Consider the following 16,289-nt stretch of genomic DNA (forward strand, 5'->3'; position numbering starts at 1 on the left):
AGACAGGCTGTAACTACTAGTCCTGCAACATCATTATCTATCTCCTAAAATGTGACATGCGTCGCTAGAGACAAATGAGATGATTTTAGGCGATGCACGAACATACAGTTTAAATGTTAATAGTTTTGTGTTTATTTTTACTGTTACCTTCTATTGCTGGCAAGTGATACTGACTTTCTTGGTGGTGAAGTAACATTTCTTTTTAAAAGATATTTGTTTTATTTTACTTTTTTAAAAGATTTTATTTATTTTTTTGACAGAGAGAGACACAGCGAGAGAGGGAACACAAGCAGGGGGAGTGGGAGAGGGAGAAGCAGGCTTCCCGCTGAGCAGGGAGCCCCATACGAGGCTCGATCCCAGGAAACTGGGATCATGACCTGAGCCGAAGGCAGACGCTTAACGACTGAACCACCCAGGTGCCCTGATATTTGTTTTATTTTTAATTAACCAATTTAAGGAAAAATATTAGATGAAAAGCAGAACAGGGGATAGAAAGATCATGAGGGGATGACCGAGATTTGGGAAACAATGTCATAGCTCACAAGCAGCTTCTGGTCACTGGGCATTTAGTGTATGTCCATGTGGTTATGGTGACAGTTTTCCATTTGAGGAAACTGAGGCTTCAAGAGGTGATGTCACTTGCTCAAGGTCACACAGGCAAGAGGTAGTGAAGCCGGAATTCAAATCCAGGTCTGTGGGTCATTAGAACACAGTCCTGCCTCCTTCTCCCTAGGGTTTGGAACCTGAGGCCGGGGAAGGCCATGAGGCCCTTTAATGGGTCCCAAGGCAAGTGGACAGGGAGAGGTGGTTGGATGAGAGACATTTGAGAGAGAGGATAGACATGGCTTCCTGACTTACTAGATGTTGGGGCTGAGGAAGTAGGAATCCAGGGCCATACCGAGATCTCTAGCCTAATGAAAAAGTGGCAGAGCAGACATCCCTGAGCTGGAAATCAATAAAAGGTTTGGATATGTTTGTGGAGGGAGCCGTCCAGAAGGCACTTGGGCACGGATCTGGGGCTCAGGCGAGAAGGCTGCCTGGCGGGCAGAGTGTGGGGATCGACTAGTGATGTCTGCCTTGAGCACAGGCATGGTAAGCAGCTGTCAAAGGCTTAGCTAGCCCTGGGACGGAGGGTCTCTCAGCATCTTCCCCTCAATCATTTCATAATATAAACAGATTATGAGGGAGCTTCTTCTGGATAGATGGGGAAGGTTCCTCCTTGAATACCACTTGGGTGCTTTTCGGTGCAGGAAGGTGAAAGCTGGAGGAGGCTGGAAGCACAGAAGGCCTTGGGTTTTCCACAGGAGTCTTTATTACAGTGTAAATCCAAGCTCAGGCCTCCCCTGGGCCCCATGCAAAGCCCTGGCTTTGGGGCTAGTGGCGTCCAGGAGACACCAATCTCTCACGGCGCCTCCAGCCGTGGGGTCACGGAAGTGCAGGGCGGGTGCCCTATCTAGGCAACTACAAGTCCCAGCAGGCGCCGCAGCCAAGGTGCCTCGTCTTTCCGGGGCTCCTAGAGCAGAGCCTCTTGGGAGATGTAGTCCTGGCCGCCCAGGCAATTTGCACAAACGCCCTGGTGATCCAGAAACCCGCCGGGAAATGGCTCGGGCGGGGGCGGAGGCGGAGGCGGAGGCGGAGGGAGGGTGGGGATGGAAGGGAGATGGAGTTGGGCAGAGGGCTGCGGGGGATGGGGGCAGGCGTCCCGAGGGCGGAGACACCCCTTTCATTCGGCTTTGGCTTTGGATCCAGAGACTGCGGCTGCTGCCGAGGCCAGGGCTCCGGACCCTGGGATCTTAGCTCGGATCCTGAGGGAGAAACAAGTGGAGTCACAAGGTGGGGCAAGTGACCCATAGGAATCTGAAAACTAAGGGGAAATCTGGACCTTGGGGGGCGGAGGGGGCGGGGGAGTAGCTTGAGCGTCCAAAGCCAGCCCCCTCCCTCCACCTAATGGCCTCGTTGGAATTGTCTTTGGGGAGGGGGCGTTAACCCCAAGACATTTAGGGACAGGGACAGGTAATATCTGGGAAAAAGTTCCTAAGCTTTTCCCCTCCCCATCCCATCCATCTCCATCCCCTGTCCTTACTTAGCTTTGATGTGGCTCAACTGATTGGTCACCAATCCCACATACTGGTCCATCTGGGCCTGGGGAGACCAAGAAGGAGAGATTGGAGGGGTTCTTCTCCCCGATTCATTCAGGAGGCTGCTTCCTCCCCCACCTCCAAATGAGAAATTGGGGAGAGCGGTCCACTACTCCACCTTCAACTCCAAGCCTACTAAAATAGCCTTGGAAGTCAGAAGCTCAAGCTGAAGTGTCAGTCGCTTGAGCCAAGTTCTGTGTGGGGAATGATGTCAGGTAGACACATAGGAATTTGCCAGTAAGTCTGTTTCCTGGGCATGACTATGAATCTTTGAGTGAGTTGTACGTGCGTGTGTCCGTATGTGTGAGTCAGGTGAGAGTGTGGGGTATTGGTGTTGGTTGTCAAGTCCGTGCGTGGACTGACTTAAATACTAGTTGAATTCACAGTGTGACCGGCTTTGAGAGTCTTGGTGATTCCAGCATGTGAGGGAGTTCGTACTATCTCTGGCAGGCATGAGGATCATTTGGCTCTCAGCCGTGCCGGAGAAGAGAATGTCAGTCCATCTGCCTGTCTCTGGATAGGATATATGTCAGTTGGCCTTGGTTCTCTCAGTGTTCTGGACAACAGCCGTCCCACCCGATGTTGACTGTCCTCCTTGGCAGTTTCGGGGTGAAAGCATCGGTTAGTCCACCTGACTTAGGTTGGGCCATGTCAGTCGGATCCTGGCTCTGCACAGAGGACACCAATCAAAATGCTTATCTCTGGCTGTTGAAACATATTCAACATCTTGAAACTCCTGTCTCTGGCCAGGATATCTGTTAGTAGGACACTGGCTGTGGCTGGGGTGGGGGGGGTTGGGGGAAGGAGTCAGACCACCCATGTTTGGCTGGGACACTGCCAAATGAGGGCCTGTCACACCCACCTGGTGTTGCCGGTACAGCAAGGGGACAGTGAATAAACAGATCACTCCTGTAGGCACAGAAATGGCGGGGGGGGGGGGGTGTCAGGGTTCTCCCAAGAGTTTAACAGTTCCATCTAGAACCCCATCCCCCACCAAACCCCAATGACCCCCCCCACAGCCTTCCCAGCTCACCCAGAATGAGAAGAGTCAAACCATTGAAGATGGCACCCACAAAGGTCAAGATGTAGAAGAGAAGGGCCAGCTGGGGGAGAGGGTCAGGGTCAGCAGAGCCTACAGGGCCCTCCGCAGGCCGTGAACTTCCCCAGCAATGGCCCTCCTACCCCCCAGGGACAGCCAGGTGAATGCTGGGAACCCAGGAGGGAGGGTTTCAAGGCACCTTGAGGGAGTCCACGAGGTCTTCTACCAGGAAGAAATGCCGCAGCTGGATGGCCAGAGAGACCACTCGGGAGGCAATCTGCTGGGACAGACGTTCCATCTGCTCCCGAGTCAGGGTCAGGTCCACATCCAGATAGGCCCTGGAGGACAAAGGGGTGTCAGGCACCTCAGTGTGTGGACCAGCCCAGGCTGAGGGGTGTAGCTAGGACAAGGGCAAGAAATAGGGGTTTGAGGAGACAGCCGGATGTAGTGGGCTATGGTCAAAGTCAGGGGCAGGAGATGGGAATCAAGGATTAAGGGTAAGAGGTTAGGATCAGAGGTTAGGGCTGGAATTCAGGGTCAGAGTCAGGCTGGAGTCAGAAACAAGTACAGGATGGGTCAGGGTCAGCATGAGCAGTGCCTGACTGGAGGTCAAGGGTCAGACCACCCCTTTGGTCAACACAGAGGTCTAGACAGAGGTCAAGGTTAGGGGCCAGGCGTTCTCACTGGAAGGGGTTGGCGCCATCCCCCCGGTGCACGGCCTGCAGCACTTTTCGGTAAACCCTGAGAGAGATGGTGCCACAGAGCAGCAACAGGGCCACATGGGCGGTCACGGACACGATGCTAAAGTGCAGGAGGCACAGCAGGGAGACCATGAGGCCTGTGAAGACCACTCCTGACGTCCTTGTGTCCTTCCAGTAGAGCAGGTCCGCCACTGTGGAGGGAGAGGGGGCCAGGCAGTCAGGCTGGGCTTTGCACCTGGCCTGGCTGATCTCGTCACCTCCTGCTTCCTGTCTCAGGGCTGAACCTTGACCTCTTGACACACCTGGCCTGCACCAGTTATCTTCTTCAATTCCCAGCTGCTTCCCCTCTTCTTCTGGAAAACCCAAATTAACCATCTAGCGAGTCCCCTTAATCTCAGTCCTGCCCCAGAGATTATGTGTGGATACGATTTTTGGTCATTATTTATGAAAAATGGAATCATCTGTACACTTTTCTGCCTCACGCACATCCCACTCTCCTCTCCTAGAATTCCGTCCTCATCAGTTGGAAGAGCTCTTGGTTCATTCTTTATAAGGGCTCCACAAGATTCCAGCATGTGGCTGCACCATCGTTCATTTCTTTTTTTTTAAAAAGATTTTATTTATGTATTTGAGCGAGAGAGAATGAGAGAGAGAGAGAGCGCGAGAGGGAGGAGGGTCAGAGGGAGAAGCAGACTCCCCGCTGAGCAGGGAGCCCGATGCGGGACTCGATCCCGGGACTCCAAGATCATGACCTGAGCCGAAGGCAGTCGCTTAACCAACTGAGCCACCCGGGCGCCCACCATTGTTCATTTCATTCAACATTTATCTATTGCTGGGTCATTCACTTGGTTTCCTAACCTCCATTCCTCAACAGTGCTGCAAGCACCAGCCTTCTACAGATATTCTTACCTCCCTGCAGAGAGGTTCTATTTCTGAGATACAATCCCAGAGGTGAAATGGCTGGGTGGATTAGTTCTGTGTTTCTGAGCGTCATAAATATTATCAGATTGCTTATTAGCAAAACTTAACAATTTTCATTTCCATGAGCAACTTGAACATGATCTTTTTCCAGCACCCCGCCCAACAAGGGGTGTTATTGTTCTTTTTCTTTTTTGCCAACCTGACAAGTGTAAAGTGGTATCTTCTTGATACTCCCACCCACATGCACTTTTCTAAGTTCTAAACACATTAATAATATCATCCTCCTTTCTACGCACTGATTCAAATTTCTGACCCCTTTCTGAGATGCTAAATTCACCTCACAAGCCCAACCTGAGCCCCGATCTCCAGACTCCGTTTCATTTTTTTTTTTTAAATGGGTTCTGTGCTCAAGGTGGAGCTTGAACTCACCACCCAAGATCAAGAGTCAAGATCAAGAGTCGCATACTCTACCCACTGTGCCCCTCCAATGTTTCATTTTGCCCATCTAAACGTTAACAGCCTTCCCAATAATGTGACCCCATCTCAGCCCGGGATCGGTAGCCCAATACCCTCCACCCTCCCACCCTCACTCTGATCAAATTCTGACCCGTCCCCCTCAGAGTCTGACTCCCCTCACTTCTGTATCGTCCTTACACAAACACTCCCAACTACCTCTAACTAGGGCAGGCCTCCCCCTACCCGCAATGCAGGGCCCTCCCTTGCAGCCTCCCCAAGACCTGTGCCAGTGGGTGGGGGAAGGGCCGGGTCGCCTGAGGCGGGGGCTAAGTTTAGGCACGCTGGGGGGAGGGGGGGCCTGGCCCGCAGCTGTGCTGGCCTGTCCAGGTCCTGAGTGACAGCGCCGCCTGGGCCTGAGACTGGGGGAGGGGGCCTTCCTGCTCTTGGGCCCCAAAGCTTCGGCTCGGGGGGAGAGGGGGGCCCCACTCTCCCTCCACTCCCTCTCTAGACACCCCCTCAACCCCCCAGCTTCAGCCTGCAGCTGTGGGGAATCTGGGACCAGTGGGAAACATACCCGCAGATTTGAGGGAGATAAGAGAGAATCTGGACCCATTTACGCCATCCCCCAACCCTGGTCCCAGCAGCCCGCTCCGCAAGCCCACCTTTACTCCCCATCTCCGCTCCGAGTGAGAGGCTGTGGACACCGCTACTTCTCGGGGATTTTGCCCACTTCAGTGGAACCCGGAGGGAGGGAGTAAGGGGCGGGGCCCCTTTGTACCCAGCCAATGGCTCTCCATAGAGGTGGGGACAGTTCCAAAAAGGGGTGGCTCTCTTTGTAAACACCCCAAAGCAGTGATGTCTATAATCACCACGGCCGTTCGTGGAGGCTTAGCGTTATTTTAGAGGAAGGCGGGCTCTATTCGCAACTGGCCAATGGATGAGGTCAGGGAAGAGGAGCGTTTTAAAAAGGCGTAGAGTTTACTTGTAAATGTCCCATGGCCACAACCAGAACACAGCCTTATTTTTTCAGGGATTGGTCCCATCCAAAATCAGCCTCTAGGAGGAGCACTCCAAAAGAGGGATTTTTTTTTTTTTTTTAGTCATCAGCCAATCCTAATGCTCAAAGGAGGGCTCACGCCTCAAGTGGGGGGGAGAACTATAAAAAGAACCAATGGCAATCGTAGGTAACGGGGAATTTTTTTTAAAGGGCGGAGTTTATATCTAGCCAATAGTAATACCTCCTCTTCTCCACTCTCCTCACTTCCTTCGCGAGGTTGGTCCCTTTAAATTCCAACCCTCCCACCTTCACTGTAGTCCAAAGGAGCACTTTACCTAGAAGGAGTGGTTCCAATGTGAATTCTGATTGGTCCGTGCTATCGAGGCACTGCCCCGTGATTGGCTCCCGCTCCAGACGCCCCCACGGCTCTTCCTCCTTCAGGTCCCGCGAGGGCTCATCAGGCCAAGAGTTCGAATCCCGGGATCGGGGTGGGGATGGGGTACCCGCCTGGGGGGTTCCAGAGCCGGGGCTGGGCTGCAGAGTCAAGACTTCCGGCGGCGGTGGCAGCGGTGGCGGCGGTGACGGCGGTGAGGACTGAGGGAGTCCGAGTTGTAGGTCCAGTTCTGGCGCGTTAGAAAGAAGAAGGCCGTGAGCTTTCACCTTGGAGGTTCCCTGAGGGGAGACCACCCACCCCTCGTGGCTTTGGTCCCAGCACCTTTGACATCTCACCTTTCCCAGCCTCTCCAACCTCCGACCCGTCGGGCTCCTCGTCCTCCAGCGGGGTGGAGCTACTGGTGGCAGAGTCTTCTCCGGACCCTGCTCCCCGGGCTGCCCAGCCCAGCTGGTCCAGCTGGAGCCCTAGGTCCTCCAGGGGGCGTTCGGCCGGAGGGGCAGTGTCGGGGTCACCGCGGCGCCCAGGTTCCGGGGATTGGCTCAGGCTGGGGATGCTCTCCAAACTGTCGCCCAAGCCGGGCTGAGGGGGTGGGTCTCGCGGTTCTGAGACTGAGCGGCCTTGGGGCCGGGGGCGGCGGGCAGCTGAATCCCGGCGCGCTCCAGAACCCACCACACCGTCGAAGGCAATGTAGGAGAAGGTCAGCTCCCGGGGGGTGCCCCAGTCCTGCGACGTGGTCTCTTCCTCATCGTCCTCTGAGAATTCTCGGGCAGTGTGAAGCTCCCGAAAATCCGAGTCGTCATTCCCTCCTGCAGTAAGCAAAGGGAAGGTATGAGCTACACTAAGCGGGACCCTGACCCACTCTCTTCAACCCCCCTATCCAGCTGTGAGCCCCTTTGAGTCCCGCTCTCACATTCTCCCCCGCCACTTACCTTCTGTGGAGTCAGGGGTAGAGGACGCTGTAGACGGAGCTTCTTCTGCGAGAGGGAAAGAATTGAAGATTCTTAGAAGCTTAGACTGTCGGAATCACAGAAGTGTGCCAGTCCTGGAAACTTGGACGGTCCAAATTAAGGAATCTTAGAATACTTGAACCACAGGACCTTTAGAACATTCTACATACAGACTGTAAAGCCTTACTATAGTGCTATCAGAAGCTCAGCTGTATAAGTTCAAATCCAGGAATCTTAATCTTAAGAGTCTTCAAATTAGGAATTTTAGCAGGTTTCAATTAGTTCATTCTTTCAAAAACCATTTATTGAACACCTACTAGGTACCAGGCACCGTTTGAGACTTGAGAATACAAATGTGAACAAAACAGACAAAAATCCCTACCCTTGCAGGGCTTACACTCTACAGGCGAGAAAGACAATACACAAATATATGATGTTGGGTGCTAAGTGTGTGGAGAAAAATAAAGCAGGGTAAGGGAAGAGAAAGTGAGAGGATGCTATTTCAGACAGGGTGATCAGGAAGACTTCTTTGATAAGATTACATTTGAGCAGAGCCTTGAATGAAGTGAGGAAGCCATGCAGATGTCTAGGGAAGAGTCTTCCAGGCAGAGGAAAAAGCCCAGTGCAAAGGCCCTGAGGCAGGCAATACACTTGGCAAATCTGAGGAACAGAGAGGTGTGAAGGCATGACTGGAACAGAGTGACTGGGAGGGAGAGGGGTAGGTGATGAGGGCAGAGAGGTTGTGGTGGTGGGGATCATGTAGGGCTTTCCTTTGTAAGCCCAGGTAAGGACAAGATTTTAGGATGTTGGGATGATACTCTTTAATGTTGAAATAACAAATGCTTAGAATTTTGGCATCTGGACTCCTAGGACATGCAAGTGGCCAGATATGAGAGTGTTGAAATTCTCAGCTGCGGGAACCACGGGGGTGTGAGACAGAAAATGTTAGACGACGGCTGTTCAAGCCCTGGTCTCAGAGATCATGAGGATAAGATAAGGCATTTTCAATTGTGGAACCTAGCCCCTCAGAGCTAGCTTGGGGCTTTGCCTACAGGAGATGCTCAATACCGTTTGGGAACTGAAATCAGATGCCCCCCCCGCCCCCACCTCGTTTTGGCAGCTGGGGAATCGGAGGCCCAGAGTAGAATGGGTGTCTTCCAGGGTTACTACTAATCAGTGGTAAAGCTCAGTAAGGACCCAGGAGTCCTGGCCCCAACCCAGGGATGGCTGTTTCCAAGGGACAGGATGTTGGATAATTTGGGCGAGGTCGGGGCAGCCTCTGAGTCTGGGCAGAAAACGGAGGTGGGATGCAAAGATGGATGATGGGGGGGTGGTGGTTAGATCCCTCTTCTCTATCCTGGCTCTACCCCTCCATTCAACTCCCCTCCCCGCCGGCTGCGGCCAGCACCAGGGCTAGGGGACAGCTCCCGGAGAGCGTCCTCATCCCTGGGTGGGGTCCGGCGCCATATCCCAGAGTCCAGCGCGACCCCCGCCAGCTATCTCAGTACCCCCAATCTCTGCCTTGACTCACTCAGGTCCTCCGGGTCAAGTCGCCCCCGTCGCCGCTGGAATGCGGGGGGAGGGGAGAGCTTCCTTTGTCTCCTTCGCCTCCTCCCCCATCCCAATTCTCCCGCGACTCGGCACGGAGGGGTTACTGGGGAGGAGCCCACCCGGGCCTCTGGGCCCCACACCAGGCCTGAACCTCCCCCTACTCACTGCAGTGGGCGAAGACCGGCAGGACCTGCCCCATGGCCCTCCTCGGGCCTGCATCGGGACCCCCGCCCACTCCGGCCACGCCGCCCTGGGCCTGGGGCCGCGGGTGCTCATCTCCGCCGCGCCCACGACGCCGCCGCCATCCTCGCCGCCTCCTCCTCCCGGGCCGCTCCAGCAGCAGCAGCAGCAGCAGCAGCAGCAGCAGCCGCCGCCGCCGCCGCCGCCGCCCTCTGCTCCGCTCGGCGGGGGCGGGCGGGGCCGCGGCGGGGAAAGCACTGCAGCGCGGGGCCGGGGGCGGGGCCAGTGGACCAGCCGAGCGGAACCTAAGGAAGGGCGGGGGCGCCGGTAAACACCGAGGGGCAAGGGAGAGGGCGTGGCTTTCTACGAAAGGGGCGGAGCTATGTTATGCTACTGGGCCAAAAAGGCGCGGAAGGCGGTCTGAAGGGCGGAGCCTGATGGGAGGGGGCGCGGCCTCTAGCGGAAGAGAGGAGGAGCCTAGGGTAGGGCAGGGCAGGGGGCTCCCGGGGAGAATGGTGAAGGCGCCTAGAATGAGGGCGTGGATCTCAGAGTGGGTTGAGGCGGAGCTAGGGGAGGCATTCAGGAGAGGGTATAAAGACTCTACCGAGCCGAGGTAGGGTCCGAGCTGAGAACTTCAGAGGGAATGGGATAGGGGGCAGGAGAAACTATTCAGAAAGTTTGAGACAAGGGGAGGGGCTCAGATATGGGTGGAGCTTAAGTTAATTTAGAATTATGTCGGTAGTTGGGCGGAGTCAAAGACCAAGAAGGTAGAGGCGGGGCCTAGGAAAATACAGGCAGGAGAGAGGGCGCGGCCCAGAAGGTAGACGTAACCTACCGAGAGGAGGCCAGACTCGCCAGAATGTGAGTACTGGGACTGTAGTTAAGAGGCGGAGCTAAAACTGCGAAAATTAGGAGCCTCTGAGGCTGTGTGTTTGAATGGATGGGTGGGACCTGGAAAAGAAGCAACTGAAGCCCTGGGGCAAGACCCAGAAGTGGAAGGGTCGAACTGAAAAAATACAGGATTTAAAGATTTTGAAACTGAGGGCGGGACCACTGACGTGCGAGGATTTTAGAGAGAGCAAAGCTGGGGACCCGAAGCTAAGAGTGTAGAGAATATGAATTCTAGAGTTTGTTTCCCTGCAGCACTTCTTTTATGACTCAGTTTCCTTTTCGGTACATCGGAGATGATGTAAATAGTGGTAGCACATGGTAAGTGCTGTTTACTACTACTATTTTTCTGTGACCCAGATCCCAAACATCACGTTATAGGTGCAAGAAAGAGGACACCCAAGAATCCAATCTCTCCTAGTAACTCGACTTGAGTGCAGGTCAAGGGCACAGGAAGGATATTTAGGTGGTTTAAAATCTCACAGTGGAGGGGATTAATGGAGTGTGGGGGCGGGGGCAGGTGCTGAGGGTGGAGGCTTCCTGATCCCAGGGCTGAAGGATGGCTGCCTTTGCCCGCCTGCTGGAGCGTCTCCTCTGGCCAGCTCGCGAAAAACAGGAGTCCGAAGAGGAGGAGGAGGGGCACAGGACTCAGCACGGGCCTCAGTTGCTCCTGGACGCGCCGCGATGCGTCCAGCGGCCGCACGGGGGTGCGGCCGCGTCTTGTGGCCTGCGCTTCGGGGCGAGCGCTGTGCAAGGCTGGCGCGCGCACATGGAGGACGCGCATTGCGCTTGGCTCGAGCTGCCCGGGCTACCGCCAGGCTGGGCATTCTTTGCGGTCCTCGACGGCCACGGCGGGGCGCGAGCTGCCCTCTTCGGCGCGCGCCACCTGCCGGGCCACGTGCTCGAGGCACTGGGCCCAGCGCCTGGCGAACCCGAGGGAGTGCGCGGGGCGCTACGCCGAGCCTTTCTGGGCGCAGACGCACGGCTGCGTGCGCTCTGGCCTCGGGGCGAGCCGGGGGGCTCCACCGCCGTGGCGTTGCTCGTCTCCCCGCGATTTCTATACCTGGCGCACTGCGGTGACTCCCGAGCGATGCTGAGTCGCGCCGGCGCCGTGGCCTTCAGCACCGAGGACCATCGGCCCCTCCGGCCCCGAGAACGCGAGCGCATCCACAACGCGGGAGGCATCATCCGCCGCCGGCGCCTTGAAGGCTCTCTGGCAGTATCCCGAGCGCTGGGCGACTTTGCTTACAAAGAAGCTCCGGGAAGGCCCCCTGAGCTGCAGCTCGTTTCCGCGGAACCTGAGGTGACCGCCCTGGCTCGCCAGGGTGAGGATGAGTTCTTGCTATTGGCCTCCGACGGTGTGTGGGACGCGATGTCTGGCGCTGCCCTGGCGGGACTGGTAGCATCGCGCCTCTGCTTGGGCCTGGCCCCGGAGCTTCTCTGTGCGCAGCTACTGGACACGTGTCTGTGCAAGGTCCTGAGGGCGGGGCTTGGAGTCACTGAGGGGAAGAATTTAAAGGATCTAGGGAGGAGGGATCTTGAGGGAGAGGCTCGCTCAAACTAGAGGGGTAAGGTTCCACTAAAGGGCGTGGCCTGCCGAAGTGGGCAGGGCCATAATATGGAGGGGGCGGAGACTGAGGGCTGTCTAGAAGCAGGATGGGAGAACCCTGTAGAGCTGGATAGGCAAGTGGGAGGGACTTAAGAGAAAAGGCGTGATCTTTTGGAACGGACTGCCCCGGGTTTTAGGGTAAGATTAGTGCCAAAAGGGAGAGCAACAGGGCAGCGGAGTGGGAGGAGCTTCGGCGAAGGGGCGCGGTTCTCTGATAGAGTGAGGCTAGAACAGGGAGAGGAAGTGGTCTAGATGACCGGTCCTGGTGGGAGGACTTGGTTTAGACAGGCAGATGGGCAAGACTTGAGAGGAAGGGGCTGAACCAGACTGGGGAGGTGGGCACTAGAACGCTGAGATTGTTGGGAAGCTGTGCTTCCAAGGGCATGGAGCCCCGTGCGGGGGCATTCAGCCGTGTCCCACCAGGCTCCCTTTTCCCCACTTTCTCCAGGGCAGCCTGGACAACATGACCTGCATCCTGGTTTGCTTCCCCGGGGCCCCCAGGCCTTGTGAGGAGGCGATCAGGAAGGAGCTAGCGCTGGACGCAGCCCTGGGCCGCAGGGTCGCCGGTGAGCAGGTTCCAGAAGCATAGCTGGAGGGGTGGTCAGCGGGCAAGGACATCCCCGTAATCCTTGCCTCCTTCTCAGAGCTGTGTTCCTCTGCTCAGGAGCCCCCCAGCCTGAACACGGTTTTCTGGACTCTGGCCTCAGAGGACATCCCAGATTTACCTCCTGGGGGAGGGCTGTACTGCAAGTGAGTGTGTTGGGGGGAGGTGAGGTGGGATGGGGGGGTGGTAGAAGGAAGATCCCCTCCTGAGGGTCTCTCTCGGCTCTCCAGGGCTGCTGTCCTTGCTGAAGCTTATTCTCAGCTCTGCCAGGCCCCAGGACGCCACTGGCAGGTAATGACCCTATGTTCTTGAATGTTTCTCTTGGAAGCCTGTAACCCAGCCCTCCTACCTCCTTTAGTGTTGGGGAAATTGAGGCCAGAGGAGACAAGGGACTTACCTGGTATATTAATAAATTCTCACTCCTGGCCCTGAAGCGTTGTGCTAGACATGATGGGGGCAGGGGAGGGGGTAAGCAGAAGTGGAGAAGAGACTGCTCCTCTTCCGGAGACATGTGTCCCCTGCATTACTCTGTAAGGCCCCATCATCCCAAGCACCACCTCCTCCATCCATAAATAAGGCAGAAAAATTCCAGGAATGTTTATGACCAATCCCAAGCCCTGAATGTGCTGCAGAGACCACCAGGGACATCTCTGAGGATGGTCTGGGTCTTGGACAAGAGAAGTGGTGAATTGGGTGCAGACAGAATTTGGAGCTGTCCAAAGAGGTGGTGGAGTCAGGGAGGAAATGGGAGGGAGGGAGCTGGGCCTCAAGCCCCCAGTCCTTTGCATGAGAGAAGGGAATTCAGGTAAATAACCTGGAGGAGAAGGGGGGGGGATTTTTGATAATTCCCCAGCAGCAGTAGGAGGTATTTGTCAGGATTGTTTGATTTACAATTGACAGAAACCCAATTCCACATGGGAAAGCAAAACAGGGAACTTACTGGGTCATGTCATTGAAGACTTCAAGGACAGAAGGCATGACTACTCCAGTTGTCAGATGATGTCATCAGGAAGCACCTCTCAGTTTTACTTTCTCATCACTGACTTCATTTGCAGGCAGGATCTCTGCACAAGGTAGCAGAGAGTTGCAGTTCTAGCCTCCCATCCCAGGAGCCCAACATCCCCAGTGGAGAGAGTTCACCAGGTTCCTAGTAGCAGAAGCCCTGGTTCCACGGCTGGTTCTCACTGGCCACACTGGACCACATGTCTGACCAGTCACCATGTCTCTGACTGGCCAGGCTGGGGTCATGTGCCCACCCCTAGCGCTTGGGGCTGAGGTCCACTCCACCCAAACCAAATGGATTGGGAGATGGGGAATGGTGGCCCCTCAAAGGCAAATAGGAGTGGTGCTTCCAGAATAGAGGGGAGCAGATACTGAGAACCAAGAAGAGGTTCTTATTAGCCATTTCCCACCTTCTTTGTTGCAGAAGGGCCCAAATGGGGCTGGAAAGCCCACTGGCACCCATTCAGACTCTTCCTTAGACTGGAAGCCCTGACAGCCGTTGCCCTTTGGGGATCCTCTGCCCAGCCGCGGCCTCAAAGGAACTAAGGAAGAGAACCTCTTCCCCAGCTACACAGACCAGTGGAAGGAAGACAAACAGATGGAGGAACCCCGGAATGCTTATTTCCCCTTCTCCTCCTTCCCTCTCACAGAAAGTCTTATGAGGGGAAATTCCACCCACCCTCTGAACTTAAAAAAAAAAAAAAAAGGAAAGAAACAAAAAACCATCCCAAACCAAATCAAGTGTTTTTGAAATATTTTGAGCAGAATGGACCCTTGCGTGATCACCCAGTTCAATAACCTCTTCCATTCCCATTTTTCATCTGTTTTGGGGGGAGTTAGGGGAGACTATTTATTATTAAATTTTAACGATATATAACTCAAGATAAATTTCTCTTGTAGAAACAACAACAACAACAACCCAGACACTATTTGTCTTGTCCTTTGGCCGATATGTAGTGGGCACCTGCTGTGTGCCAGGCCCTGCTCACAGCCATCAACCAGGCAGAACCACTGAGATCCCGCCCCTCCCTCTCCCTGGGGGCCCACCTCCTCCTGTGTGTGGGGGAGACAGCGAACAAGGGAAATGATATCATTTCAGATACTGATGAGTGTCTCAAGGAAAGTAAAACAGGACAGGGTGATAAGATGTCTAGGGGAGCTACTTTGCTTTTGTTTAATTGTATTTTTTTTTTGAATGGGGGAAAAGTTCACTTGGTTCAAAATTCAAAGGGCACAAAATGTTGTACAAAAATGAAAGGTCCTGGGATCAAGCCCCCAAGCCGTTCAGCCGGGCTCCCTGCTGAGCAGGGAGCCTGCTTCTCCCTCTCCCTCTTCTCTCCCCCTGCTTGTGCTCTCTCTCTGTCAAATAAATAAATAAAATCCTTTAAAAAAAAATGAAAAGTCTTGATCACTGAACCAGACAAAGCATTGCTGACCCATGAGACTAACACGTGAAAATTATTTAAAAATATTTCAATAAAACTGCCTGGCTGGCTCCGGGCTGCCCCTTAAAAAAAAAAAAAAGAAAGAAAGAAAGAAAAAAGAGAAGTCTTCCTCCGCCCTACTCCTTAGCCACTCAGTTTTCCACCTGGGGTTTTAAATAGGGGGATCAGGGAAGAACTCTTGAGAAGGGGCCAACCATGCAAGTATGCCAGGGAAGAGTGTCCCCACGCAAAAGGAATAGCCAGTGCAAAAGCCTAGAGGCTGGATGGAACGTGGCATTTTCAAGATGAGGCTTGGGATATCTTGAGATGTCTCTGCCCGTCAAATGCCCATTCTCTATCCTATCAGTAACCAGTGTAATGAGTTTGGCATGGATCTTTCCAGACCTTTTACTCTGCGTGTACACACACGTATGTGGTACCTTTGGTGTTTCCTTGCTTTTTTTCATACTCTGTATCACTTGGCAATTGTTCTTTTTTTTCCCCTCAGTGATATGTTTGAGACTACTTTCATGCCACTTACGCACCTCATTTTTTTTTTCCGCTGCCGCCCAGCACTGCAGACAAGGGGATCTACAATGGTTTCGCTATCCATCCTTCTTTTGACGGACATTTTTTAAAAATATTTTATTTTTTTTATTTGAAAGAGACAGAGAGAGCATGAGCAGGAGGGAGGCGCAGAAGGAGAGGGAGAAGCAAACCCTGCCGAGCAGAGAGCCCCACATGGGACTCGATCCCAGGACCCCAAGATCATGACCTGAGCCAAAGGCAGACACTTAATGGACTGAGCCATCCAGGCGCCCCTTGATGGTCATTTAAACTATTCCCAATTTCTTGCTCGCATCGCTGCTGCCACAAAGATCCTTGATCAGGTTTCCTGTGTACATATGCCAGTCTCTCTAGTGTAACGGGTCCTGCCACCTGTTTTGTACAGCACCTGAGTTAAGAATGGTTTTTACATTTTTAAAAGGATGGGAGGAAAAAGGGGAATATGTGAAAGAGACCCTATGTCTGATATACCCCAAATATTTATTATTTGGACCTTTATAGAAAACTTTGCTGGGACGCCTGGGTGGCTCAGTCAGTTTAACATCTGCCTTCAGCTCAGGTCATGATCTCAGGGTCCTGGGATCAGGCCCGCATTGGGCTCCTTCCTCCGCGGGGAGCCTCCTTCTCCCTCTGCCTTCTGCTCCCCCTGCTCATCGTGTGCTCTCTCTCTCTCTGATAAATAAATAAATAAACAAAATCTTAAAAGAGAAAAGAAAGGAAACTTTGCTGAACAAAATGCAGGCGGCACACAGAAGTACTAGCCCTCCCATTTCACAGATGGGAAAGCTGAGCCACAGAGAGGCGAAAAAAGTTGCCTGAGGTCACAATGAACTGGGGTTCTCGTTCTGTCGGATAAATGTGTGTTGAGCTG

The 16,289-nt window shown here is 54.1% G+C and overlaps 2 protein-coding genes across 5 annotated transcripts; one reads left to right on the forward strand and one right to left on the reverse strand.

Moving 5' to 3' along the window:
• Nucleotides 1-1,289: 1,289 nt before the first annotated feature.
• Nucleotides 1,290-9,548, reverse strand: RTN2 (reticulon 2). Of its 2 annotated transcripts, XM_028088132.2 has the most exons (10): nucleotides 9,310-9,548; nucleotides 7,576-7,620; nucleotides 6,982-7,452; nucleotides 6,588-6,875; nucleotides 3,862-4,069; nucleotides 3,377-3,515; nucleotides 3,172-3,241; nucleotides 3,001-3,047; nucleotides 2,084-2,142; nucleotides 1,290-1,805 (listed from the first exon to the last, which is right to left on the reverse strand). In XM_028088132.2, exons 1-10 carry the CDS (start codon nucleotides 9,341-9,343, stop codon nucleotides 1,724-1,726), a joined length of 1,443 nt encoding a protein of 480 aa, XP_027943933.2. In that variant the 5' UTR covers nucleotides 9,344-9,548; the 3' UTR covers nucleotides 1,290-1,723. The 2 variants fall into 2 exon arrangements, with proteins under 2 accessions (XP_027943933.2, XP_027943934.2); XM_028088133.2 differs by lacking the exons at nucleotides 1,290-1,805; nucleotides 3,172-3,241 and having other exon boundaries at nucleotides 2,103-2,142.
• A 256-nt stretch (nucleotides 9,549-9,804) lies between these two features.
• On the forward strand, nucleotides 9,805-14,842 carry PPM1N (protein phosphatase, Mg2+/Mn2+ dependent 1N (putative)). 3 transcript variants are annotated; one of them, XM_088027660.1, is made up of 6 exons: nucleotides 9,805-10,185; nucleotides 10,733-11,686; nucleotides 12,270-12,387; nucleotides 12,486-12,571; nucleotides 12,656-12,716; nucleotides 13,852-14,842. In XM_088027660.1, exons 2-5 carry the CDS (start codon nucleotides 10,772-10,774, stop codon nucleotides 12,671-12,673), a joined length of 1,137 nt encoding a protein of 378 aa, XP_087883786.1. In that variant the 5' UTR covers nucleotides 9,805-10,185; nucleotides 10,733-10,771; the 3' UTR covers nucleotides 12,674-12,716; nucleotides 13,852-14,842. The 3 variants fall into 3 exon arrangements, with proteins under 3 accessions (XP_087883786.1, XP_027943937.1, XP_087883788.1); XM_028088136.2 differs by having other exon boundaries at nucleotides 9,808-10,185; nucleotides 12,466-12,571; nucleotides 13,852-14,841; XM_088027662.1 differs by having other exon boundaries at nucleotides 9,808-10,185; nucleotides 10,733-11,515; nucleotides 12,466-12,571; nucleotides 13,852-14,841.
• The last annotated feature ends 1,447 nt before the right edge of the window (nucleotides 14,843-16,289 follow it).

The sequence above is a fragment of the Eumetopias jubatus genome, unplaced genomic scaffold, assembly GCF_037043125.1.
Source record: "Eumetopias jubatus isolate StellerSeaLion01/CBP00866 unplaced genomic scaffold, mEumJub1_p1.0 scaffold_10, whole genome shotgun sequence".
NCBI classification, from domain to species: Eukaryota; Metazoa; Chordata; class Mammalia; order Carnivora; family Otariidae; genus Eumetopias; species Eumetopias jubatus.